The sequence below is a fragment of the Capricornis sumatraensis genome, chromosome 18 (genome assembly GCF_032405125.1).
Source record: "Capricornis sumatraensis isolate serow.1 chromosome 18, serow.2, whole genome shotgun sequence".
NCBI lineage: Eukaryota > Metazoa > Chordata > Mammalia > Artiodactyla > Bovidae > Capricornis > Capricornis sumatraensis.
The window spans coordinates 43,758,431-43,785,973 of record NC_091086.1 but is presented as its reverse complement, the minus strand read 5'-3'; the positions used below and the strand labels follow the sequence as shown (position 1 = coordinate 43,785,973).

At 38.6% G+C, this 27,543-nt stretch overlaps 1 protein-coding gene across 2 annotated transcripts in view; it reads right to left on the bottom strand.

The window, feature by feature from the left end:
* CPLANE1 (ciliogenesis and planar polarity effector complex subunit 1) overlaps nucleotides 1–27,543 on the bottom strand; it is a 100,402-nt gene that overhangs the window by 26,083 nt on the left and 46,776 nt on the right. The window contains exons 32-42 of one of the 2 annotated variants that reach the window (XM_068990634.1): nucleotides 24,770–25,063; nucleotides 23,816–24,586; nucleotides 22,235–22,401; nucleotides 21,011–21,143; nucleotides 19,984–20,038; nucleotides 16,816–16,920; nucleotides 14,651–14,775; nucleotides 14,138–14,333; nucleotides 13,769–13,873; nucleotides 11,046–11,299; nucleotides 7,062–7,149 (exon numbers count right to left, since the gene is read on the bottom strand). In XM_068990634.1, coding sequence (XP_068846735.1) covers nucleotides 7,062–7,149; nucleotides 11,046–11,299; nucleotides 13,769–13,873; nucleotides 14,138–14,333; nucleotides 14,651–14,775; nucleotides 16,816–16,920; nucleotides 19,984–20,038; nucleotides 21,011–21,143; nucleotides 22,235–22,401; nucleotides 23,816–24,586; nucleotides 24,770–25,063 — 2,293 coding nt within the window. The remainder of the gene's footprint in view (nucleotides 1–7,061; nucleotides 7,150–11,045; nucleotides 11,300–13,768; nucleotides 13,874–14,137; nucleotides 14,334–14,650; nucleotides 14,776–16,815; nucleotides 16,921–19,983; nucleotides 20,039–21,010; nucleotides 21,144–22,234; nucleotides 22,402–23,815; nucleotides 24,587–24,769; nucleotides 25,064–27,543) is intronic. The other variant, XM_068990635.1, reaches the window with a different exon arrangement.

Genomic DNA, 27,543 nt, shown 5'->3' with positions numbered 1-27,543 from the left:
TAACAGTCACTCATCTTTAAAGTAAGGGGATGTCTAATGACAGGAAATAAAGGGAACAGAGGAACGTGTAAATGACACCATAGAGACGCAATTAACAAAATGTAGACCCTGAAAAATACTTCAGGACAAACCACCAAGTTTCTTCAGCAAATAAACCAGAAGGGGAAAAAGAGAGAAAAAAAGATGAACCCAGAAATTAAAAGAGAATTATAAGTTATCAACCAAATGCCATGTATGGACCTTATCTGGACCAACTAGACAAAATGAACTATTTTTTAAAATGAGCCAACTGGCAATAGTTGAACACTTATTAGGTACATGACAATATCAAGACTTTTTTTAAAAAAGAGGTGATAATGTTGTTATTATTTTTAAAATAGACCTGGTCTTTTACACAATGTTAAAATATTTATGGATAAAACTGTGTTGTTTGGAATTTACTTTAAAATAATTTAGGAAAAGGTAAAAAGAGTGGGTGGGATATATAAAACAGGATTGGCCATGAGGTGATACTTGTAAAAGGTGATTGTTGGGTACATGAAGGTTATACTATTTTGTCTTGTACTGAAATATGCCTGAAACTTACCATTAAAATTTTTAATAAAAAATATCAAAAAAGATATACCAGGCAAAAGAAAACAGAAATGGACATATTAAACAAAACTGACTTTGAGTCTAAAGAACATTATTGAGAATAAACACAGTCATTGCTTCATGATATTTCACTCAGTCGTGTCCGACTCTTTTGACCCCATGAATTGCAGCATGCCAGGCCTCCCTGTCCATCACCAACTCCTGGAACTTACTCAAACTCATGTCCATCAAGTCGGTGATGCCATCCAGCCATCTCATCCTCTGTCGTCCCCTTCTCCTCCTGCCCCCAGTCATTCCCAGAATTAGGGTCTTTTCCAGTGAGTCAACTCTTCGCATCAGGTGGCCAAAGTATTGGAGTTTCAGCTTCAACTCAGTTCTTCCAATGAACACCCAGGACTGATCTCCTTTGGGATGGACTGGTTGGATCTTCTTGCATTCCAAGGGACTCTCAACAGTCTTCTCCAACACCACAGTTCAAAAGCATCAATTCTTCTGTGCTCAGCTTTCTTCACTGTCCAACTCTCACATCCATACATGACTACTGGAAAAACCATAGCCTTGACTAGATGGACCTTTGCTGGCAAAGTAATGTCTCTGCTTTAGAATATGCTATCTAGGTTGGTCATAACTTTCTTTCCAAGGAGTAAGCATCTTTTAATTTCATGGCTGCAGTCACCATCTGCAGTGATTTTAGAGCCCCAAAAAATAAAGTCTGCCAATGTTTTCACTGCTTCCCCATCTATTTCCCATGAAGTGATGGGACCAGAGGCCATGATCTTAGTTATCTGAATGCTGAGCTTTAAGCCAACTTTTTACTCTCCTCCTTCACTTTCATCAAGAGGCTTTTTAGTGCCTCTTCAGGGTCTTTTCAAATGAGTCAGTTCTTCACATCAGGTGGCCAAAGTATTGGAGTTTCAACTTCAGTATCAGTCCTTCCAATGAATATTCAGGACCGATTTCCTTTAGGATTGACTGGTTGGATTTCCTTGCAGTCCAAGGGACTCTCAAGAGTCTTCTCCAACACCACAGTTCAAAAGCATCAATTCTTCAGTGCTCAGCTTTCTTTATAGTCCAACGCTCACATCTATACATGACTACTGGAAAAACCAGAGCTTTGACTAGATGGACCTTTGTTGGCAAAGTAATATCTCTGCTTTTTAATATGCTGTCTAGGCTGGTCATAACTTTTCTTCCAAGTAGCAAGTGTCTTTTATTTTCCTGGCTGCAGTCACCATCTGCAGTGATTTCGGAGCCCCCCAAAATAGTCTCTCACTGTTTCCATTGTTTCCTCATCAATTTCCCATGAAGTGATGGGACCAGATGCCATGATCTCAGTTTTCTGAATGTTGAATTTTAAGCCAACTTTTCAGAATGGGTGAATTTAACTCAGATGACCATTATATCTACTACTGTGGGCAAGAATCCCTTAAAAGAAATGGAGTAGCCATCATAGTCAACAAAAGAGTCCGAAATGCAGTACTTGGATGCAATCTCAAAAACAACAGAATGACCTCTGTTCATTGCCACGGCAAACCATTCAATATTAGAGTAATCCACGTCTATGCCCTGACCAGTAATGCTGAAGAAGCTGAAGTTGAACGGTTCTATGAAGACCTTCAAGACCTTCTAGAGCTAATACCCAAAAAAGATGTTCTTTTCATTATAGGGAACTGGAATGCAAAAGTAGGAAGTCAAAACATACCTGCAGAATCAGGCAAATCTGGCCTTGGAGTACAAAATGAAGTAGGTCAAAGGCTAACAGAGTTTTGCCAAGAGAACACACTGGTCATAGCAAACACCCTCTTCCAACAACACAAGGGAAGACTCTACACATGGACATCACCAGATGGTCAATACTAAAATCAGACTGATAATATTCTTTGCAGTCAAATATGGAGAAGCTCTATACAGTCAGCAAAAAAAAGACCAGGAGCTGACTGTGGCTCAGATCATGAACTTCTTATTGCCAAATTCAGACTTAAATTGAAGAAAGTAGGGAAAACCACTAGACCATTCAGGTATGACCTAAGTCAAATCCCTTACGATTATACAATGAAAGTGACAAACACATTCAAGGGATTAGATCTGATAGACAGAGTGCCTGAAGAACTATGGACGGAGTTTTGTGACATTGTACAGGAAGCAGTGATCAAGACCATCTTCAAGAAACAGAAATGCAAAAAGGCAAAATGGTTGTCTGAGGAGGTCTTACAAATTGCTGAGAAAAGAAGAGAAGCTAAAGACAAAGGAGAAAAGGAAAGATAAATCCATTTGAATGCAGAGTTCCAAAGAATAGCAAGGAGAGATAAGAAAGCCTTCCTCAGTGATCAATGCAAAGAAATAGAGGAAAACAACAGAATGGGAAAGACTAGAGATCTCTTCAAGAAAATTAGAGGTACCAAGGGAATATTTCATGCAAAGATGGGCTCAATAAGAGACAGAAATGGTATGGACCTACAGAAGGAGAAGATATTAAGAAGAGGTGGCAAGAATACACAGAGAACTGTACAAAAAAGATCTTCAGAACCCAGATTACCACGATGGTGTGATCACTCACCTGGAGCCAGACATCCTGGAATGTGAAGTCAAGTGAGCCTTAGAAACATCACTACGAACAAAGCTAGTGGAGGTGATGGAATTCCAGTTGAGCTATTTCAAATCCTGAAAGATGATGCTGTGAAGGTGCTGCACTCAATATGCCAGCAAATTTGGAGAACTCAGCAATGCCCACAGGACTGGAAAAGGTCTGTTTTCATTCCAATCCCAAAGCAAGCCAATGCCAAAGTATGTTCAAACTACCACACAATTGCACTCATCTCACGTGCTAGCAAAGTAATGCTGAAACTTCTCCAAGCCAGGCTTCAAAAGTACATGAACCATGAACTTCCAGATGTTCAAGCTGGATTTAGAAAAGGCAGAGGAACCAGAGACCAAATTGCCAACATCCACTGGATCATTGAAAAAGCAAGAGAGTTCCAGAAAAATATCTACTTCTACTTTATTGACTATGCCAGAGCCTTTGACTGTGTGGATCACAACACACTGGAAAATTCTTCAAAAGATGGGAAATATGTATGCAAGTCAAGAAGCAACAGTTAGAACTAGACATGAAACAACTGACTGGTTCCAAATCAGGAAAGAAGTACCTCAAGGCTGTATACTTAATGATAAAACAGATAAAATTGAAAAAAGTAATCATCATTAACTATATTCATTTTATAACATAGCCTAAACTACTTCAGATATACCTATAGCCTGAACCACATAATATATACCCAATTGAATGCAGAGTTCCAAAGAATAGCAAGGAAAGATAAGAAAGCCTTTTTAAGTGAACAATGCAAAGAAATAATAGAAAACAACTCAACGGGAAAAACTAGAGCTCTCTTCAAGAAAACTGGAGATAACAAGGGAACATTTCATGCAAGGATGGTCATGATAAAGGACAGAAATTCTAAGGACCTAACAGAAGCAGCAGAGATTAAGAAGAGGTGCATAGAACACAGAAGAACTGTACAAAAAAGGTCTTAATGACCTGAATTATCACAATGCTGTGGTCACTCACCTAGAGCCAGACATCCTGGAGTGTGAAGTTAAATGAACCTTAGGAAGCATTAGTACAAACAAAACTAGTGGAGGTGATGGAATTCCAGCTGAGATATTTCAAATCCTAAAAGCTGATATTGTTAAAGCAATGTACTCAATATGTCAACAAATTTGGAAAAGCCAGCAGTGGCCACAGGACTGAAAAAGGTCAGGTTTTATCCCAATCCCGAAGAATGTTCCAACTACCAAACAGTTGCACTCATCTCACATACTAGCAAGGCAATTCTCAAAATCCTTCAAGCTTCAATCCTTCAACAGTACATGAACTGAGAACTTCCAGATGGTCTCAGCTGGATTTAGAAAAGGCAGAGGAACCAGAGGTTGAATTGCCAATGTTCACTGGATCATACAAAAAGTAAGGGAATTCCAGGAAAATATCTATTTCTGCTTCATTGACTACACTAAAGTCTTTGACTGTGTGGATCACAACAAACTGTGGAAAACTCTTAAAGAGATGGGAATACCAGACCACCTTATCTGTCTCCTGAGAAACCTGTATGCAGGTCAAGAAGCAACAGTTAGAACTGTACATGGAACAACAGACTGGTTCCAAATCGGGAAAGGAGTATATCAAGGCTGTATATTGTCACCCTGCTTATTTAACTTATATGCAGAATGCATCATGTGAAATGCCAGGCTGGATGAAGCACAAGCTGGGATCAATATTGCCAGGAGAAATATCAATAACCTCAGATATGCAGATAATACCACCCTTATGGCAGAAAGCAAAGAAGAACTTAAAGAGCCTCTTGATGAAAGTGAAAGAGGAGAGTGAAAAAGTTGGCTTAAAACTCAACATTCAGAAAACTAAGATCATGGCAACTGGTCCCATCAATTCATGGCAAATAGATGGAGAAACAATGGAAACAGTGATAGCCTTTATTTTGGGGTGCTCCAAAATTACTGCAGATGGTGATTGCAGCCATGAAATTAAAAGATGATTGCTCCTTGGAAGAAAAGCTATGAGAAAGCTAGACAGCATATTAAAAAGCAGAGATATCACTTTGCTGACAAAGTTCTGCATAGTCAAAGCAATCGCTTTTCCAGCAGTCGTGTATGGATGTGAAAGTTGGACCATATAAGAAGGCTGAATGCCAAAGAATTGACTCTTTTGACTATGGTGCTGGAGAAGACTCTTTGGGAGTCCCTTGGAAAGCAAGGAGATCAACCAGTCAATCCTAAATGAAATCAACCCTGAATATTCACTGAAAGGACTAATGCTGAAGGTGAGGCTCTGAGAGTTTGGCCACCTGATGTGAAGAGAAGTCTCATTAGAAAAGACCCTGATACTAGGAAAGATTGAGGGCAGGAGGAGGTGGGGGTGATGAAAAAGGATGAGATGGTTAGCATAATCAACTCAACAGACATGAGTCTGAGCTAACTCTGCGTGATAGAGAAGGACAGGGATGCCTGGCACGCTGCAGTCCAAAGAGTCGGACATGAGCTGGTGACTGAACAACAACAAAAAAAACAAGTACATAAAGAGACATTTAACAGAATTACAAAGAGAAATAAACAATTCCAAATCATTGCAGGTCATTTTTAATGCGCCCTTCTCAACAGTATAATTTAGAAGTTTGACTATGATATATGTGTATGTGACCACACATACACATCTCCTACATAAACAGAAAATGCTCACTCTTTTCAAATAAACAGAATATTTACAAAAACTGACTATATATCCTAAGCCTCAAGGGAAATTTTAACAAATATCTAAGAGTGATATTCATTGGAAAGACTGATGCTGAAGCTGAAGCTTCAATACTTTGGCCACCTGATGCGAAGAACTGACTCACTGGAAAAAAACCCTGACCATGGGAAAGATTGAAGGCAGGAGAAGGGGATGCCAGAGGATGAGATGGTTGGATGGCACCACTGACTCAATGGACATGTGTTTGAGCAAGCTCTGGGAGCTGGTGATGGACAGGGAAGCCTGGTGTGCTGCAGTCCATGGGGTTGCAAAGAGTTGGACACGACTGAGCAACCAAGCTGAACTGAAGAATGATATTATCATACACTCATCTAATCACAAGACAATGAAAATGGAAATAAATTACAAAATTATAGCCCACGCCCCATAATATTTGGAAGTGAAAAAGTCTTTTTATGAGCTGAAGAATAAATCTCAATATAAATTGAATACCATCAAAAGATATAACAGCAGCACCCTTATCTGGCTCCTTGAAGAAACATGTTCAGCCTCAAATACATTTATTAGAAAAAAACAAAGTATGAAGTTAGGTAAAATCCCACAAAGTAAGCCTCCAAAAGCAGAAGAAATAATAAAGCTAGAGTAGAAATTTCTGAAAAAGGACATTAAGAAACAATAAAGAGAATCAGTAAACCAAACCCTGTTTTCTGGCAAAATGCATTAAACTGCTGACTAGACTAAATGAAAAGAGGAATATAGATATTAACAATCATAGGTATAGTAGACATTTTAAAAAATACCCAAATTCTCATTCTTAAAATGAGAAATGCAAAAGCTTAATCACTTCACCGTTGCCAGGCCACTGAACCTGAACTTCAGGTTCTGGCTCCTCTGATGACCGTGGACAGACCACCACCTCAGCACAAGATCTGTGTGATTCTCAGTGGTTATGCAGCCAGTGGTGCGGAGTCACAGAACTGAGGTCCAGCCCACACTGCCTCATTCTGGTGCAAAGGCCAGAGGAGGTCACAGCATCAGCTTCTCAGGAAATAAACTGGCGTGAGGTGGGGGCCAATTACGTTATCACAAAACTAATCCTCATCTAAAAATAAGGGGACTGATGGCTTCAGCTCACGTAAGACTATTTCTGGCACACACACATCCTTCCCAAGAAAGGCTTCAGTCCCACCCCAGACCCCTCACAAACCTTCTTCAGAAATGCTAATGGTTTTTGAAGGGAATGTTTTTTCAGATTCAGGGCCAGAAGACAGTTCAATGGGACCCACAGGTTCAACCTATAGAAAAACATACACCACAAAATAACGGTTACAAATTTTATAGTTTGATTATTTCAAAATACCATAAATAATTTTACATAGGTTTTTCATATTGCATTGAAAGAATGCAAATACGAAAGATGAAAGAAGAGGACTGAATCTAATATGAGTTAAATGGTGAGGTTTTTAAAAGAGGAGTAAATTTTTACTTATTTTGTATCTTAACCAATTCAACCTTTTAAGAAGCTCAGGAAAACTTCACCACAAATTTTAGAATGGGGAGGAAGGTTAACTGCCATCAAGACAAAACTTTCCTTTTTATTTACACAGTTCACCTTTATTTTACTGTTTTTTAATTGAAGCATAATTGACTTACAATGTTATATTAGCTTCAGATGCATACTACAGTAATTCAATATTTTTAGACACTACTCACCATACAAAGCTACACAACATCATTCATTATTCTCACTGTGCTATACATTATATCACTGACTTATTTTTATAATTAGTAATTTGTACCTCTTAATCCCCTTCACCTATTTCACCCGTCTCCTGCCCACCTCTCTTCTGGCAACCACTGGTTTGTTCTCTGTGTCAATGAGTCTGTTTCTGTTTTGTGTTTCAGATAGTTTCTTCAGCAAAAAGTGTTGGGAAAACTACTGCTAAGTCGCTTCCGACGTGTCCGACTCTGTGTGACCCCACAGATGGCAGCCCACCAGGCTCCCCCGTCCCTGGGATTCTCCAGGCAACTGGAGTTGGTTGCCATTTCCTTCTCCAATGCAGAAAAGTGAAAAGTGAAAGTGAAGTTGCTCAGTCCTGTCCGACCCTCAGCGACCCCATGGACTACAGCCTACCAGGCTACTCTGTCCATGGGATTTTCCATGCAAGAGTATTGGAGTGGGGTGCCACTGCCTTCTCTGTGGGAAAACTAGACAGCTCCATTTGAAAGAAGGAAACTAGACCATTTTCTTACACCATACACAAAATAAACTCAAAACTATCTGTTGCTGTTCTCCAGTTACTAAGTTGTGTCCGACTCTTTGCAACCCCGTGGATGGCAGCACACCAGGCTTCCCTGTTCTTCACCATCTCTCAGAATCTGCTCAAACTCATGTCCATTGAGTTGGTGACACCATCCAAACATCAGATAAAGACTTAAATGTAAGACCGGAAACTGTAAAACTCCTAGAAGAAAACTTAGGCAATAGGCTCTCTGACACTGGTCTCAGCAATGTATTTTTGGATCTGTCTCCTCAGGCAAGTGTAACAACAGCAAAAATAAACAGAGACTGCAACAAACCAGAAAGTTTTTGCACAGTCAAGGAAACCAACAACAAAACCGAAAGGCAAGCTACAGACTGGGAGAGAATATTTGCAAATACTCTCTCTGATGAGGGAGTAATATTTAAAATATTAACAGAACTCATACAGCTAAATATCAAAAAAACAAACCAATTTAAAATTGGGCACAGGACATGAACAGACATTTTTTCCAAAGATAACATACAAATAGCCAGTGGGCATATGAAAAGATGGTCAACATCACAAATCATCTAGGAAATGCAAATCAAAACCATGATGAGCTATCATATGCCGGACAGAGTGGCTATTATCAAAAAGACAAACAAGTATGTGGAGAAAAGGGAACCCTTGAGCACCACTGGCGGGAAGTAAACTGGTGCAGCCACTATGGAAAACAGTATGGAAGTTCCTCAAAAAATAAAAACAGACAATAAAAACATAAACAATCCAGAAATTCCAATTTTGGACATTTATTTGAAGAAATCAAAATCTTTCATTTTAAAGATGAGGAATGAGGGCCAAAGAGATGCAGAGACTCTCAAATCCAGCACATGGACTTGAACCCATACTTTTAAGGCACCTGGTTGGGGTGTTCACAGTGCCCCTCAGCTTCTTCCAGGCCTATGGGCCATTTCTTAAACTAAAATGAGCAAGTAAAAAAACTTCTGTATTTATGTGTGCATCAAATAGGATGAGAACATTTTAAACCAATATGCCAAACCTTTCATTTAAATCAGTTCTATTTTCTTCAAAGTAGTCACCTCGGAAGACTATATGCTTATTGAGTTTGATCAACCAATTTCAGAATTCTTTGTCTGAAATTTCCTCCCAAGCTTGGGTGACAATTATTAATAACTATTCCATTATTATTATATGAATGTGATTTTATTTCTGTCTGAATATAAAAATGAGAGCACAAAAACCACCATCAAATAAACGTTTATCAGATGTCTGCCATGCACCAAGTAAAAGACAAACTTACCTTCCAGTGTGGAAAGGCTGGGGCCCAGAGGGGACCAGTATCAGAATTTAGGGGAACCTTTAAAACACACAAGAGTGTGACCTATGCCCTGCTCCTTGAGAAGCCACCTCCCCCTCACATCTCTTTCCCCGCCCCACCTGGTCAACAGGGCTGGCATATTTACACAGTCACAAGAAGCCTTGTACCTGTGTGTCCTGACAGCACCCTGTTCACGTGTATTTTTGGTGCACACATCTATCTTAGATTCTAAGTTCCTTGAGAGTAGGGACCATGCCTTATTTACTTTCCTATTCCCAGAACTTAGCACAGTGCCCAGCACGTGGTAAAAGCTTGATAAATGTTTGTTAACGGAATGAATGACTCACCAGATCTGGTGAGTGTGAACAAGCCAGGATCAAGATTAGACTGAGGTGGAAGTAACATACCTGGCTTTACATAAACTAGAAGAGAAGGGAATTTTGAAAGTGATTCCTTGGAATATGGACTTCTAGGGACAATTTCAACACTCAACATTAATTTGGATGTAATAAATCTAAACCTGGATTAAAAACAAAAAGGAAAACAACCAACGAAACACCATAATGTCATTACTTAATAGTAATCCTGAAACTAATACAACACTGTAAATCAACTACACTGCAATAAAAATTTCAAAAACCAAAACAGCAATCCTACTTTATATATTATTTTCACTGTAGTTTCACATATATTAAATCTTAACTTTTTAATAATTGCTAAACCTTTGTTTTAAAGAAATGCCATAATCCTAATAAATATATCTTTTAAAATATCAACATTCTAGTAACCTGGAATATTTGTTAGGTATGTCACTGATGGAATTCTTTTTCTGCAAATTTGCATTTTCTGTAATTTGTATTTCCCAATATAAGGCTTTAATACATTCAAAATATTTTTACTATTTGTTAATCTTTATTTTATATAAATTTTATTTCCTAAAAAAAGATAGGATATTTGTATAAAATAAGTAATAGAGACTTCTTTTCTATTTGTCTAACTACCATTATAACCATATACATAAACATTAATCTCTTTATGATGCATGCTTTTTAAAGATACAGAAAACTTCTAAGGACTACTAATCCCGTTCTATAAACTGTTTGAAAGAAACTGAGAATTCGAAATGTAAGGACAACAATGTCTGCAGAGTTATAAAAATCTTGCTGAAGAAAATGATACTCAGTTGAGAGCAGGATTTATCTAAAACCACATTCTGGTTTTGTAATTCATGTATTTATTTTCCTGGTAGAAGCTGAGGGTTCAATTCTTAAAACCTTAATGCTTAAGTGGTTCTCCACGGGGAGTGATTTTGCCCCTCAGAGGACATTTGTCAATGCCTGGAGACATTTTTGGTTATTAAGGCTAAAGGGAATGCTACTGACAGCTAGTGGGTCAAGACTAGGGATGCTACTAAAATCCTACAATGCATGGGATAGATGTCCACAACAGAGAATTACCTGGCCCAAATGTCAATAATGCTGGAGGCTGAGAAACCTTAGCTTTTGAAACCCTTTCTCATTATTTTGAAAAATCAAGAGTCTAAAATTATATCACACTACAAATCTAGTAAGTAGGCTAACAAACAAATAAACAAGTAAAGACAGTCTACCTTCATACAGTGTCGGTCTAGCACTGTGTGTCTGGGGTAATTGTGCTCTATGTTTTCAGCGAGGTTCTGTATTGCTAAGAGCTGTTCATCAATTTTCTGAAGTTTTGCCGTGAGATGCTCCAGCCGGCGAGCTGCAGGGCTTGGCGCACGGTGAGCGGTGGGGACTTCCTGTAGCACCTCCCACAGAAGATAGTCTTCTGTAGCATCTGACTTTGAGCTCAGTTCCTTGAAGCGAAAATCTGGCTTCAGAGTATCTAAATATTATTAAAGGTAATATCAGAACTGACTACAATTAAGAAAGAAATTGTAGTAGATGCCGATGATTTAATTTCTCGAAGACCTCACTTTAAGTCAACATAACATTCCCTTCTTCCAAATCAGTTTTAATATACTTAGAAATATCCTCAGCTTCTTGACATCTGAGATTAGTCTTTGTTGTCATATAAGAATACATAACAGTGTTACCCCAAAGCACCATTACAATGAAATCTGAATGTTAATGTTACTTTTACCTTCTGCTACAAAAATAAATTTCATCAAAAAGCAACCTTAAAGTCTTTATGACTTTTTAAAACTCTACCTGAAAACCAACATCATACTAGGTAAAAGCTAGGTCCAATGTAGGCCTTTACTGCCTCTATGTGGGATCTCAGGCAAACATTAAGCCTCTCAAGACCAATACATATCAAAGTCAATGACTCTCTGTACTTTTGAACTCAGCTGATTCTTGTCCCTAATTTGAAACACTTCTTCTGGCCTCTGGGTCTTCTCCTCCCTATCTCACTCTCCCTTCTTAGTCATCATCTTGGACTTTTTTTTCTGCAACCCACACTCCTTTCACCCTTCAGTATTTCCAGGGCACCAGTCTCAGATCACGGCTCTTCTCACTCCACCCACCCTCTCTGGGTGAGGTCTCGGGCGCACTGCTGCCTCTCACATCCAAACAACTCTGTGAGCTCCAGTTCTAAATCTCTCTGTGTCCTGAACATCTTCTGCTCTTACTCTGGTTTTCAGTCACTAAGTCACGTCCGACTTTTTGCGAACCCATGGACTGCAGCACGCCAGGCTCCTCTGTTCTCCACTATATCCTAAAGTTTGCTCAAATCATGTCCACTGAGTTAGTGATGCTATCTAATCATCTCATCCTCTGTCATTCCCTTCTCCTCCTGCCTTCAGTCTTTTCCAGCATCAAGGTCTTTTCCAATGAGTCGGCTCTTCGCATCAGGTGGCCAAAGTACTGAAGCTTCAGGTTCAGCATCAGTCCTTCCAATGAATATTCAGGGTTGATTTCCTTTAGGATTGACTGGTGTGATCTCCTTGCAGTCCAAGGGACTCTCAAGAGTCTTCTCCAACACCACAGTTCAAAAGGATCACTCTTCAGCACTCAGCCTTCGTTATGGTTCAGCTCTCACATTCATACATGACTACTGGAAAAACCATAGCTCTGACTATCTGGACCTTTGTTGGCAAAGTGAAGTCTCTTATTTGGCAAAGTGATGTCATCTTATTCAGGCTGTCCCAAAGGCAGATCAAACTAAACTCACAGCTTCTGCCCTTCTACCCTCTTTCCTCCTGATTCCCCAGCTCAGGGAGCAGCACTATTATTCACCTAGTTTCCCAAAAAGCTGCCTGAAATGCATTCAAGGTTCTTCTCCTTCCTCCAGTTCCAACGTGACACCAAATACTGATGATCCCCTTGCCCATCATCTCCTCATTCCTACCACCACAGCTTAGCCGAAGCTTTCACAACCCAAGGACACCAAACAGTATGAAAGAAAGTGAAAGTGAAGTCGCTAAATCGTGTCCGGCTCTTTGCGACCCCATGGACTGTAGCCTACCCGGTTTCACCGTCCATGGGATTTTCCAGGCAAGAGTACTGGAGTGGGGTGCCATTTCCTTCTCCAGGAGATCTTCCCAACCCAGGGATTGAAGCTGGGTCTCCCGCATTGTAGGCAGACGCTTTACCGTCTGAGCCACCAGGGAAATCCCAATCTCTAAATACTTCACTCCTCTCTAACCCAAATTCTACAAAGGCCCCAGAGAGATCTTTTAAAACATAAATCTGATATGGTTCCTTTTCCACCTGAAATCCTTCAGCATTTCTCTAATGCCTTCACCTTAAAAGTTCAAATGCCTTGGAATGAGAGACAATGGCATTGTTTTTCCTAGGCCTTCCTATCCAGCTCTTCTCTTGCTATTTCTTTAAAACAGAAAAACACCAAGCACACTGAACTTTCATTTTCTCAGACTTAGCATCTTGAGTCATCACAGGATCTATTCTATCTGTATGACCTTTTCTATGCAGCTTTCTCTTGCTCAGTCCCACTGTTAAGATTCCATTTAGGTGTCTCTCCCCTACATAGCCTCAGTCCTTCCCAGAGATGGATTAGATGCTGTATTCCCCAACAGTCTCATCCTTATCACCATGATGGCACGTACCATGCCGTCATGTACTATAGTCAGCTCTTTACTTCTCTGCTTTCCTTTCCCCCATATGTGAGCCCACAGGCAGAGACCCTGGTATTACTCTCTTCTTTGATCGCTACATGTTGCCCCTAACTTGGTGCTCAGTGAATGAAGAGATGGTCAGATGAGGCTTATGATGCCTGTCGTACTTGACTCCATAGAGATTTTGTGAAGATCAAATTGTTCAACAAAACAATTCGAATGACTAAACAAATGTAAGTAATGATTATATTTCAGTCCCAGGGTAGGAAATTCACCTGTGTCCTGCCGTATGTCTGATGGCAGAGGTGAGATGACACGAGGCTCCTTCACTTCTGTACTGCCCGCTCTCCAGCTGCTTCCTCCCAGACAGGATGGAGACACTTTCGCAGGTTTAAAAAATAAATCCACAGCAGAATAGGCAGATTCTACCAAGAATATGAAAAGCATACAAAGACTGACTCTAAACTTATAAATAAAGTATTGAAAAGATTAACAGAACATTTCTACATGTGAATATAAACATCTAGAACTATAGTGGATTTGGAGGAGGAGAGCTAAGAGACAAGAGTAGGGATAACAATGCTATATTAAAGAAGTTTTCAAAAATGTTTTAAATTCATTTTAAAAGTAGGAAAAATTATTACCTTTACTCTTCAGATTGTCAAGAGTCGGGGGAACAGCATTAGTAACTGAAGCTGCCATGTAATGTAATTCTGCAGAAGATGGGACTTCTAGACAATCACTGTGTTGCTTGATATTATCTGAAGGCTCTTCCTTGACAGGTAATTCCTGTAGATCATCAGCTTCAATGTCAATCACATTTATGTAAGTGTGTCCAACCTGAGCCAAAACATATAAAATCAAAGAGGGTTACATTCCTTTTATTTACATGGCCATTCCACCCTATCCTTACCCAAAAAAGGTTTAATTCTCAAGGCTGTAAGAGCTTACATGAGCCTAACTTAGGGAAAACTGCAAGAATTATGTGTTATAGCCTTAGTTTACAATATCTGGAGGCATAACATTTAAATATTAAACTAAATTTTGACCTTTCCAACAAATCTACGTAGGTGAGACTTTTTGGCCTTATTTCATCTATACAAGTGAATAATGCAGATGACCGTGATAAATTTTAGCATAAAGGGTATCATTAAAACTCTCAAATTTAGTACCGTATCAGATGCTGAAGGTGACAGAGGTTTCTCTGATATTTCAGTGGGAAGTCTGAGATTTAGACATATATCTGGAGCCAAAAGTTGAGGAACATTCAAAGTTTCATGTTCTAAAAATCAAGATAGTAAAAAAAAATTCCTGTAAATAGTTCTACATCATTAACTTTGTAAGAACAAGTTAGCAACAGACAACATTAAAAGTATTTGTTGAAAATCTAAGTAGAAGTTTATTTGTATAAATAAAGAAAATTCTATTCTACTCTAGCGGCAAGATTATATTTAATCTAGACTAATTCATAATTGAATGCAGACTGACTACAGTTTTTCTCATATGAATGATTCATAAGAATAAGGAAATACCTAAGTCATACCAAGAAAATGCTATAATTTCCTTTTTCCATTTCAGATATACTAAGTCATTTTTGTTTAACATTTCAATAAAACCAGATTTTAGGAAATTAATCATAGCAAATTTTTTTACTTTCAACACTGCTTCTTGTTTGTTTATTTGGTTAAACAGCTTTATTGAGACATAATTCACCTCCTTTAAAAATGTATAAGATATACACATGTATGAGTGTATATATATGTATGTATATATAAAAATGTATTACTCAAATGTACAACTCTTAGTATATATAGAGACCGTAGCTAAATCATACCACTTAAAAAGTTTTATATAATTTTATAGAAGTCATTAGCTTCTTATTCAAAACAATAAAGAACCCTATCACAATAGGCCGCCAGTCTAACTGTGTTTTTTGTCCTGTGACTCTAATCTTATTTCCTAGCGCCATAATTTTAATAGAACATTACTTTCAAGTTTCACAAGCAAAATCTAACTCACTGCAGTACTGAGTATCAAAAACTTGGTGCCAAGGCTTGAATTTAAACCACATGACAAACATAAAACTAGAAAAATGAAAACCATTTTCTCTCTATTAAATCAATTTTTGGTTTAACTGCTTTTTTATGAGGGGGTGGTAACTCCTGTTTTAGCCATCATACAGACATAACCTTTAATTAGTCATGCTGTTCTCAGAAAAAAGAAAAGAAAGAAATCACACCTGATATGGAAGAAATGACTTGTTGATTTTTATGACATTCAGAAACAACTTCTTGAGAAGCAGCTTCTTGATATCAATGAGGAGATTTGTGACAAAAAGAGAAAATAGAAAAGGGACTTTACAACCACAGAAAAAATTAAATATACAAGCATAGATTTCTTTATATATTGTGCATAAGAAGTGGTAGAAAACTAGACTGCCAGCTTAAGAATTTAATTTAATTAATTTTAATTTTATTACTATTTATATTCTGGGCCTGATCATCTGGATAAATAACAAACTTTCAGCAAATAGCTGCTAACTTGAGGAGACAACAGAGCAGCAAAGTGCTTCCAGGCTTTCTCAAAGACCCATTCAAGAATGTGTCTCAAATGCACACTGAACATCTGTATCAAAAAAACACCTTATTAAAAAACAATCTTATACATGCTCAACCTTATTCAGAAAGAAATAAAAACTAAAATAACAGATGCTTTTTATTTTAATCAACTGGATTGGTAAAGGGTAAAAGAGTTATTAGCTAAATCACAGTGATGACCAAAAGAGGGAAAAAAGGTTCTTTGCAAGAAGTTGTTCATGGGAGCACCATTTGTAGGAGAAAAACACTGGAGGCCACCTAATACATTCATTCATTACATTAATGAAGAAGCTTATCAGGCAAAATTCCAAACATGAGTTCCTCCAACAGGTATTCCCTCTATTTCTGGTCACAGTTACATCTATTCTTCCCACACTAAACCCAGCCTAGTCCTGCTCTTCAAACTCAACTTCAGGCCTCTCAATCTTAGGCATGAAATTCTAGTAAAGTCAATTATGGCACAGAGAACCCAAACTAAAAATACTATTTCTACTGATTTATGATGTAGTCCATGGCATTTTTAAACAAGTATCTATTTTAATAAAGTTATCATAAATTCAGTTAAAAATCTGTAAAGTATATACCAGGGTTAGGAACAAGAACCTGGGATGAGAAACTAACATAATTTCAAATTCCCCTTAAATTATTGTTTTGAAAAAAAAGTAGGCTATATTAAAGGTTAAAAATATATGAATTTTAAAAATTAAAGTAAAATAGAATTTTACCTGGGTCTGTATTTGTACTTGCATCCTGAGATTCTTTAGCTTTCTTTTTCACAGAGGCCATGAAATGCAGTCCAGCGGAAGTATTAACATCATCTTGGAGCTTTTCTTAAATATAACAACAAAACATTGGATACAAGCATTGAGAAGCCAATATATCACCAGGAGCCAAGAAACAGAGTACCTACTTCAAGGGAAGTGAGGTATGCGGTGTCAAGATGTTATCAAAATGGACTTTCTGAGTGAAGGGGTATCTAAGTTGACCCTCACAGACAGTTCAACGGAATCAAAATCAAAACTGTCGAAGACTCTGTATGCCCAGGCTAGAAACCTATTATTCTGGCTGATGAAGATCCAGTAGAAGTTGTTAGGCAGGGAAATGATAAGGTGAGACTGCTGCTGCTGCCACGCTTCAGTCGTGTCTGACTCTGTGTGACCCCAGAGACAGCAGCCCACTAGACTCCTCTGTCCCTGGGATTCTCCAGGCAAGAATACTGGAGTGGGCTGCCATTTCCTTCTCCATATGGTGAGACTAGTGTTCTAGAAAAACCACCCCAGCCAGTGTGTGAAAAATAAATTCGAGTGGATAAAATTAAAGAAAGGCAATCAGATTAGGTGAGGCTGCTGCAGCAGTTCAAATACACATCCAATTATGGTGAGGAATAACAGGGAGGGGATGAATTTAGGAATTATAAAGAAAGGAAGAAAGAAAGAACTGGCTACTGACTGGATGAAATGGGGAGGGGAAAGCAGAATTCAGAACAGCGTGTGTTTCGGGATTTAGTCGGCAGTGACACAGATGGAGACAGAGATCACAGGAGGATGAACCAGCTGGTGGGGGAGGGATAATGAATTCAGACTTGTAATTTCTACCCTGGAGGGAAAGATCAACAGGAAGCAGAATCAAAGTCCGAACACTATTACGGGAGTTTGGGTTTAGAGGTGGATTTTTCTGGGACATCACCCAGGGAGTCTGAGTAGAATGAAAGAGTATCAATGATGGCACACGGTAGTATAATGAAAAATACATATATCTGGTCTTTGTCCTTGGTTCCAGGCACGGAATTCCTTAAGCTCTTGGAAGTTCCTGAGTGGTAGGAGCATGTTTTGTTATTCCTGATGAGCCCCTTTTGATCATATCTGCCTTCGGGCTAATGAGGTGACCCCTGCAGGGCCCTAGACAGTTTCAGGAAGGGTGCTGCTCACCAGAGAAACCAACTGTCAGCCCTGCCCCACACCCACCTCCAGGGAAGGGAGAGCAACTGGAGTCCGATCTTTCCATGTAGTCAGAGTTCAGGAAAAACCCTGAGACAACAAGGGCAACATCTGCGTCACCTGCATTGGCAGGTGGATTCTTTACCACTGAGCCACCAGGGACGCCAAAATACCTTAATACTAGTATGTAAAAACAAGTAAGTTATAAACAACCAGAGGAGGTATTATTTATATAAAGATATAAAGATAGATAGGGCTTCCCTGGTGGCTCAGTGATAAAGAACCTGTCTGCAATGCAGGAAACATGGATTCGATCCCTGGATCAGGAAGATCCCCTTGAGGAGGAAATGGCAATCCACTCCAGTATTCTTGCTTGGGAAATCCCTTGGACAGGGGAGCCTGGTGGTCTAGGTCCACGGAGTCGCAAAAAAGTCAGACACGACTTAAGAGACTAACACTGTCTTTCATACAGATAGATATAGAGATATATTTATAGATACATGTGAGTACAGATATTTTGAAAATAAACCCAAAAGAATACTGACTATTTGCATTTTCCAAATTTTCTCCAGTTAATACATAATATTACCTTTGTAAAGAGAAAGAATGTTATTAAGAATGAAAGAGAACAGGGTCTTAAGATAAGAGAATGGGGAGCAAGAACACCAGATGGATTAGGAAGCTGAGAGATGGAAGCTAAGCGGGTAAGGAGATGACAGCTCAGCACACAGAGGCCTGATGCTGGGCCGAGGCACCAAGGAATGGAGGGAGCACCAGGTCAAGGGTCGAGAGAAGGAATAGGGTAACAGACGTGAGGTGACTTCAAGGTAAAAATCTTGACCAATCAAATGAATGGTCATATCAATGACAGGAAAATGCCAGTTTAAAATCTGACTTTTTTGATTTTTGTGTGGCTTGCAGGATCTCAGTTCCCAATCAGGGACTGAACTTGGGCCACGGCAATGAAAGTTTGAAATCCTAACCATGAGGTCACCAGGTAATTCTTGCGGACATGCTGAATTTAAGGAGAAAGTAGCAAAGAAAGATGACACAGGGTAGGTGTGTGTCTGAGTGTCACCAAAATAATTTAAAAGCTGAAGTTGTGACAGTGAATAAGCCTAGCGGTACAAAGCATTTGTGTGTACATGTGTGAAAAACACTGGGGAGAAAGCCTTGGGGGAACACATACGTTCAAAGGCAAGAAATGAGTCGATCAATTCAAGACGGAAAAGAATTTACAACATATAAACAAGTCCTCTTCTCTGAACGAATTCCTTTAATGTATATGTATTTTCTATGATTAATTTGACTCCAAGCATTTTCTCCCATAGTTTCCTTTTGGGCCTCATATATCAATATCTTATTTGAGATTCTAACTAATTGCATTGCTCTACTGTAGGGGCTGATAAACTCTTTCTGGAAAGGGCCAGATAATAAATCTTTAGGCTTTGTGAACCATATGGTCCCTTTTGCAACAAATGAACCCTGGTGCAATGTGAAAGCTGTCATAGACAATATGTAAATAAATGGGCATCAATTAAACTTGATTTACAAAAACAAGTGTGGGCAACCCACAGTATTTTTGCCTAGAGAATTCCATGGACAGAGGAGCCTGGTGAGCTACAGTTTATGGGGTCTCAAAGAGTTGGACACGACTGAGCAACTAACACACACACACACAACTGAAATTAACACAACACTGTAAATCAACTGTAGTCCAATCTAAAATAAAAGTTAAAAACAAAACAAGACAGGCGTGGTCCAGGTCTGGCCTTTGGGTCACAGTCTGTCAACCACTGCGCTAATGGATAACACAGCAAAACACACACACATGGACAGACATACACACCATCCTGTCAAAGACAACATGAAAATTCCTTGGTCTCATAAGCATATTTTTAGAAAGCTGATTTTAACTCTGAATGGAGACATGACACTAATCATGCATATACATACCAAAAGGGATGTCAAAGTCTTCCAAAGGCTGGGAGCCAGGATGTTCTTGTTGCTCCTAAATGAATCCCACATGGTCAATTTATGACTAACTCAAAGACATATATTATTTTGAAAAAAAATATTCAATAGCTATGCGGAATGTTGATTTTGGGGGGGTTAGTTTCAAATCTTATAACTCTAGAAATATTTATTCTATCAAATTATTCTATCAAAGCAATTCCACAGGTGTTCATGAAATTCACAGATCAAGCAACAAAAAAGAGCATTACCAATTTAATGCAGTTACTAAATTACAATATGCAATTTTCTCCTGAAGACTAGCTTTAACTCTCAAATAGTATCAAAACTATTCAAGGACTCGACACTTTACTAAGTGCCGCCAGACACGTTCTTGAGGACTTACTGAAAGAGAGTACCAAGATTCAAGTAAACAAAACTATTTCTGTTTTATTTACTCTCCTGTTGCATATACAGGTAAACAGTCACCAAATTTAGAAGCAATGTTTGCAAAGATCTGACATAAAATAGAGGCTGTATAAAAAACCTATGTTGGGGAAACTCTAGAGGTATCTAAAAGAGATGGGTGAAGCTATCACAGGATAAACCCACAATATGCATTAAGCTGTCACAGAAAAAAATTCAAAGTCACATAAGCAGATGATCTAAACTACAGTTTTTGATTTACCAACAAGTTGCTTTTCATATTAATCACTTTATGTCTATTCTGTATGGAGGGATGCACTCAGGACTTTTGTACCTAATGATGTTAACACATTATTGACCAGGGGATTCTTGCAGAAACTAATGCCTGTGGCCAGCGATTTGTTATATAAGTAAATGTTCAAATGTCTCTGGTCGATAATGTTTGGGTAACATAAAAGTGTTAATATGCCTCTGGTCAATATGCTATTAAGATCCTCCTAGTCACAATCAGAAGCTTCTGGCAATCAGATGACTAAATAAACCACAGACAATCTGAGCTCTGTGTACACATAGACCAGGGAAGAATGCATGCTAGTTTCTGTACCTGGGGCTTCACAGCTACTTCTGAATCATTGCCATTAATGATGATGTCCTCCGGCTGGAAAGTCACACTTGGCTTTCTCCTTAGTTTCTCTGATCTTTCTTCCTGCAGTTCTCTTTCAGCTCGTCGTCTTTGTCTGTTAAAATTCACAGTGTAAAGCATATTTTTACTATTTTAGGAACATCAATTTTTAATCTGTATCATGCTATATAGGAAGACAGTTATGAAAATTATGTCAATAGACTATTTTCTGTGGCATTTAATTAAATTAGCAAGATATTCTGCTAGAATAAGTACAAGCAAAAGTCAGACACAAGAAAGTTACTTCTAGTTCCCTACTACTGAACTGACTTTTCTGTTAGTCATGGGAAACTCAGGTTAGAGTTACACATTTCAGGTAATTTTCAATTTCTCTTTTTGGCAGATTTGAAGCTGGCCCTGGAAACCCTATTAGATACCACCAGTGACCTATTTAAAGAAGTCAGGCAAACTCAGGCTCCAAGGAGGGAACTCCAGGGAGGAGGAAGGAAGGCCCAAAAAGCTACAGGGAAAACTTACTTTGAAGAGGGTTTACTTAGAAAATATGGAAGGAAAGAACCATTTCTGGAAAGAGAGCCCTGGTAGTAGATTTTAGGGCCTGATAAACATGAAATTTTAAAAAATATTTTCTAGACTAAGTAAAAATCCACCATGAATACATGTCTCGAGCATCCATTATTAATGAAACACTATATATGCTCTTCATGAAAAGTCACGGCCTTGCTTTTCACATGCACATTTCTTACTGCCCTGAAACAATTCACACTGCGGTGCTCTGTATGAGTCTGGAAGATATGGTAAGATGAATAACAATAAACATTATGTCAGTGTATTGAACAGTATATAGAATATTTCATGATACCAAATATTTGCTGCAAAAGATGACTGCTCATCCTGTTAAAGAAAAAGGTAAAAGAAACCTCCAGCCTACTGAATGCCAGGAAAGAATTCCTTAATAGCATGAAAAAAAATACTAGCATTTGTCTCTCACATTATAGGAATTTTTCTCATCACAAGATGTATTCAAACGCATGATACTTGACAAGGAAACTGAATATGCAATTATGTATAGGCTGAGAGGTTGAACCAGATAATTTCCATCTATTTAACTGTATTATTGTCACTAATAATAAGCTTGTCGATATGTTTGCAGGTATATGCTCAAATAAAATTTCACTTAAAACTTGCCTTTTTTTACTGTCCGTCCCTTGTCTCAATTCAGATGATTCTATTTTGACCTTTAGAAGCTGGAGATGTCCAGGATCACCTTGTTCAAAGAAATTATGTGTCCAGTTCTGTTGCCTTTGTTTAAATGCAATGAGGTTTTCAAGTGGAATAAGTTGTGGTTTTTGGTACTGTAGAAAAGAAACAAAAGGACAGTAATTTAAACTCACAAACATGTCAACTGGACAACATGTTAATAAAAACTGAGAGAAACGTTTGTTTAAACTGAGATGTGCAGGTGACAGAACATGTCACAGTGAACAAGTACAATGTGTATCCAGATCTTAAAGTATAAACGATTTTAGAAATCACTTCTGAAACTTTACACTGAGCATTTCAGAAACTTTTCTACAAGTTCTCATTTTCTTAATTTCTTTTTCATATTAAGAATCTTACTTCTTACAATTACAAATTAAGTTAAATAATGCCTAGCTTGGATTTAAAATTCTTTGGAACTGGGAGGATGCACAGGGGTGGAGATTATGGATGGAACAAATAAGCGATACGTTGGTAACGACTGTTGTTGGGTGATGGGATAACTTGGGGGTTTATTATACTATTTTAATTTTTTTAAAAAGTCTTTAAAACCTTCCAAAAACATATACTTCTTTACTCCTTCAATTCTTTCCTTTTGTTTATAATATGTTCAGAAGAAAAGGAGACATGATAAGTATTTTTTCTAAGGAATGACCACTTCTTTTCCCAGTACCATTTTAGAAACTTAGAAGGGTACCAGAGAATGAATTACTCAACTATACTGACTTAACAGAAGTAGAACCTGAACAGTCTGAATCTCATTAATCAAAGGTTACAACTTTAAACAGGATTTGGTGGGTTTATAAAGATTTAATCTTTGTGTTTTAAGTATTTAAAAAAAGAAACATTTTTTAATAAGTAAAACTACTTACAGATCTGGGTCTATTTAACAATTTTAACCTGTAATAGATTTGAAGGAAATCATAGTACAATTGCTAGGAACCTCGAACAATACTCTCACTCTAGACAGACACACACACACACATATACACACTTCCCTACACGTATAAATAAGAATACTGGTCATACTGTTTTACTTATTTCTCTGAGCAGGATCTCAGACATATCTATGAAAGAGTCTAGAAAACGCTGGTACTGATGTACAAGACCTAAAACCTCTGTGCGTGCTTAATTGCTTCAGTCGTGTCCAACTCTGCGATCTCATGTACTGTAGCCTACCAGGCTCCTGTCCATGGGATTCTCCAGGAAAGAATCCCGGAGTGGGTAGCCATTTCCTTCTCCAGGGGATCTTCCCCACCCGGGGATCAAACCCATGAGTCTTATGTCTCCTGCACTGGCAGGCAGGTTCTTTACCACTAGTGCCACCTGGGAAGCCCTAAAACCTGTAAGATACCCAATTATTAGTTTAAATCAAATCTGTATATTATTTCCAGTAACAGAAGCATTATTTTTTGAAAAATAAATGTGTTAAAGCTTTTCATTGAGTATACATTTATGCTATGAAAAATGCAGGAATGTGCTTCTGCAACACTCTGCAAAAATCATTACCATATTTTCTGGGCCTAGACATGAATGAAGTAGTGATAATCTCGGGCATCTTCTTTCTTCTGCCATAGTTCTAATAGGTATGGATGGAACTGTAATGGATGCTCTTGAGGTAGAAGAAAACATGTAAGGAGGTTTAAGTTGCAGGTACAATAAAGGAAGTCCAGAGGAATTCTGAGAAGATATCTCAAAGGGTCCTGGTTTAACATCAAACATTTTTTCTGGATTCATAAATGTTTTAGAGTCCTGTTGAGGTGTCAAGTTTTCTTGTCCAACACACGGATCCAAGTCTACATGCGTTGGGATTTCTTTAATTATTGTTTCTGCCCATTTTTTCGGCTCAGCTGCTTTCTTTATGGCTTCAGTATTATACTGGCTCAGATTCAAATGGGACACTGAAGTAGTGGCCATTGCTGTCTTTGGCAAAGGAGGCTGTGAGAAATCAGATAATCCCCAAGCCTCTCTAGGCTGTGGCAGAGGACTGAAGGGAAGTTGAGGAACTCTTTCTGTCTGGAAGGAAATGGGCTTAAACTCAGGCTTGGGCTGAAACTGAAGCAAAGGGAAACCATCACCAGGTCTGGAAGTATTTCCAGTGGTGATAAGTCTAGGTGTCTTTGGAATGGCAGAAGATGCAGACAAAAGGTGGAGGTGACTGTTTCCAGCAGGAACTGGAGACAAAGAAGCGGTTGGTAAGCTGTGAGATGCTGGAGTTAGTCCTCTATTCTGGGGCTGACCTTCTGACTGACAAAAAGGAACACTCCCATGTGGAACATTCTGGAAGAGAAAGGAAAAACTATGATGTAATTTTAAAATATATTACAAACTCCTTATTTTTAAATATTGTTCGATATGTTTTAGAGTGGGTAGAATATAATAACTACTAAATAACTCATTTTCTCAAATAACCAACCATTGAAACTATGAGGAAAACTTCAGTGGTATTTTAAAATGCATTACCTCTAAGTTTCCATTACTATTTTCATTGGACTGCACAATTTCTTTATGGTAGTGTGGGCTCTTCTTGCCAGGCTCTCTGGCATACTCTCCCATGGGTTGTGCTTTAATGAAAAATCTCTCCTTCAGATTTCTACTGGTGTCTCCAACATCATTACTCCCTCTCGTGGGGTTTGATCCTTGGCTTCCCACCAAATGCACAGACTGAGACTGTTGTAGAAGTTGATGAATATCTGGGAGGTTCTCGAAGGATGATCCTACTATTTGCATTAGGCTCATGAAGTTGATCTGTTGCAGCTAGAATAAAATAAAAATTACAGAAACATCTTAAAGTCTAATGAAAAGACCCAAAGAGCAACAATTATCTGAGTATTCCAAAATAGTCATACTTCCATCTTAGTATCTGTCACAACCATAAGTGCTGAGTATGAAGCATAGCTGGGAGAGATCTAAAAAAAAAAAGGAAAAGAAGAATAGCTTCCTGTCTTCAAGGAGGAGTCAACTAGGACTATGAACTCATAATGCGACTTGAGGCCATCTGTGAAGCAGTTTACACAAATATCCCAGGGATCATAAAGGAGTGAGCTGATGGAGCAGGTGAAGATAACTAGATTGCCAAAATTTTTAAAATTTTTATTTATTTCATGGGTGAGGATAATTAAAGAATTCCTAAATGGGTGTGTGAACAGGTTTTCATGAAAGAAAAAAGTAGAGATTAGGAAACAGGTGAAGAGTGAGGAATTCCTGTGAAAGGGCTATTCGAGTGAAAGGCAATGCACAAAGTGAAAGGTATGCACAATGGTTGACAAACCTCACCCAACAGAATCACCTGAGGAGCAGTTAAAAAATCCCCATGGCCAGGTCACACCCCATGCCAATAAAATCAGAGCCTCCGGGGGATCTGAGCCAGGATGAGTAGTTTGTAGGATGATGAGGTGACTTCAATGTGCAGAAAAGCTTCCGGATCACTAGTACACACACTGGCTTGGATGGAGCAGGAAATTTACCGCTAATGAGCAGAGAGGTGAGCACAGTGGTTCCCCAGCTGCAGCGTGAGTGTCACCTGAGGACTTGCACTCTTTGATGAGCACCATCCCCAGAGTTTGATTCCAATCGGTCTGGAATGGGGGCCTGACAACCTGTGTGTCAAATATCTCAGTGATGCTGATGCTAAGGGTTCAGAGCCCACACTCTGAGGACCAATAGACTTGGGAGAGTATGGTGGGAAAAGAGGGAAGATAATAGCTGTACTTTATAAAATAAGCCAAGAAGGAAACCCTGCAGGCCTTTTTTTTTTTAAATTTAGGTTCCCCAGACTTATGGACATGGGGCAGTTGGGGGAGGAAAGAAAAAAGAGGGTGGGAAGAATGGAGAGAGTAACACGGAAATATATACATTACCATAAGTAAACTAGATAGCCAGTGGGAATTTGCTGTATGACTAGGGAACTCAAATCCAGGCTCTGTAACAACCTCGAGGGGTGGGATGGGGTGGGAGGTTCAAGAGGGAGGAGACATAGATACTTCCATGGTTGATGTATGACAGAAACCAATACAATACTGTAAAGCAATTACCTTTTGAATAAAAACAAATTTAATAAAACATGGATGTTACCTTCAATTATAAAAGAAATACATGCTTATTACATTAAAAAAAGAAGCATAAAAAAGGAAATAAAAAATGATACACAATCCTATTCCCAAAGATAACTAGTATTAACATTTTTGGCACGTCTCCTTTTACTCTTTGTATTTTAACACATGATTGACATCATAGAGTATATAAATTTGTACCTGAAATTCACTGAAGATTTTTAGAACAGAAAAGTTACAGTCTTACAACAATATCTGGAGAAGAAGATCTCAGAAATGCATCTTTAAGACAATAGAAGTGTGAAGTTCTAAGAATCTAAGGTTGGTAACAGCTACAGAAATAGCAAATATGGAGAAGGAAATGGCAACCCACTCCAGTGTTCTTCCCTGGAAAAATGCACGGACAGAGAAGCCTGGCGGGCTGCAGTCCACGGGGTTACATGACTGAGCACTCACACGAGGAGGATGGAGGGAGGCAGGTTGGTAGCAACAAACTGGTAAAACCAAAAAAAGAAAAAAAAAAAGAAACAGACATACAACGTAGGCAAAAGAATCAAGAAGACAGTGCCCAGTGAAAGGGGAATGATGGCTCTCTAAGACAGTGACTCTTTATCTTTTGTGTGTATCGGAATTATCTTGAGAACTTGTTAAATATTCAGGGCAGTGACCAGCAAAGACTCTAGGTAATCCAGAAAACAAGTTTGACAAATCCCTCTAAACCTTTAAGCAGGGGGCTTCCTGGCAGTCCAGTGGCTGGGGCTCTGTGCTTCCACTGCAGGGGTCATGGGTTCAAGCTCTGGTCAGGGATCTGAGATTCCACATGCAGTTTGGCCAATAAATAAAAAATAAGTAATATTTGAAAATTATAAACAAAAAATTAAACTTTAACCTGGTAAAATAGGTGATGCTTCTAAAGAGAAAAGGGAAATAAGAGACTCAGAAGAGTAAGAATTAAAATCAGTTTCAAGACGATCCATGGGATGGTGGAGCATGCTGGAAAAGTCTTTGTTATCAGGGCCCATAAATTCAAAGAGAAAATTAGTGCCCCGAATTGCCGGTACAGAAATGATACACTGCATCACATAAGAAGGTATGAAAGTGGATGCAGAATACATGAAGAAAAGGACCGATGTGAGGGAATTAATGTATAAGCGATACAGCAGAAAGGGGAAAGGGAAGTAATTT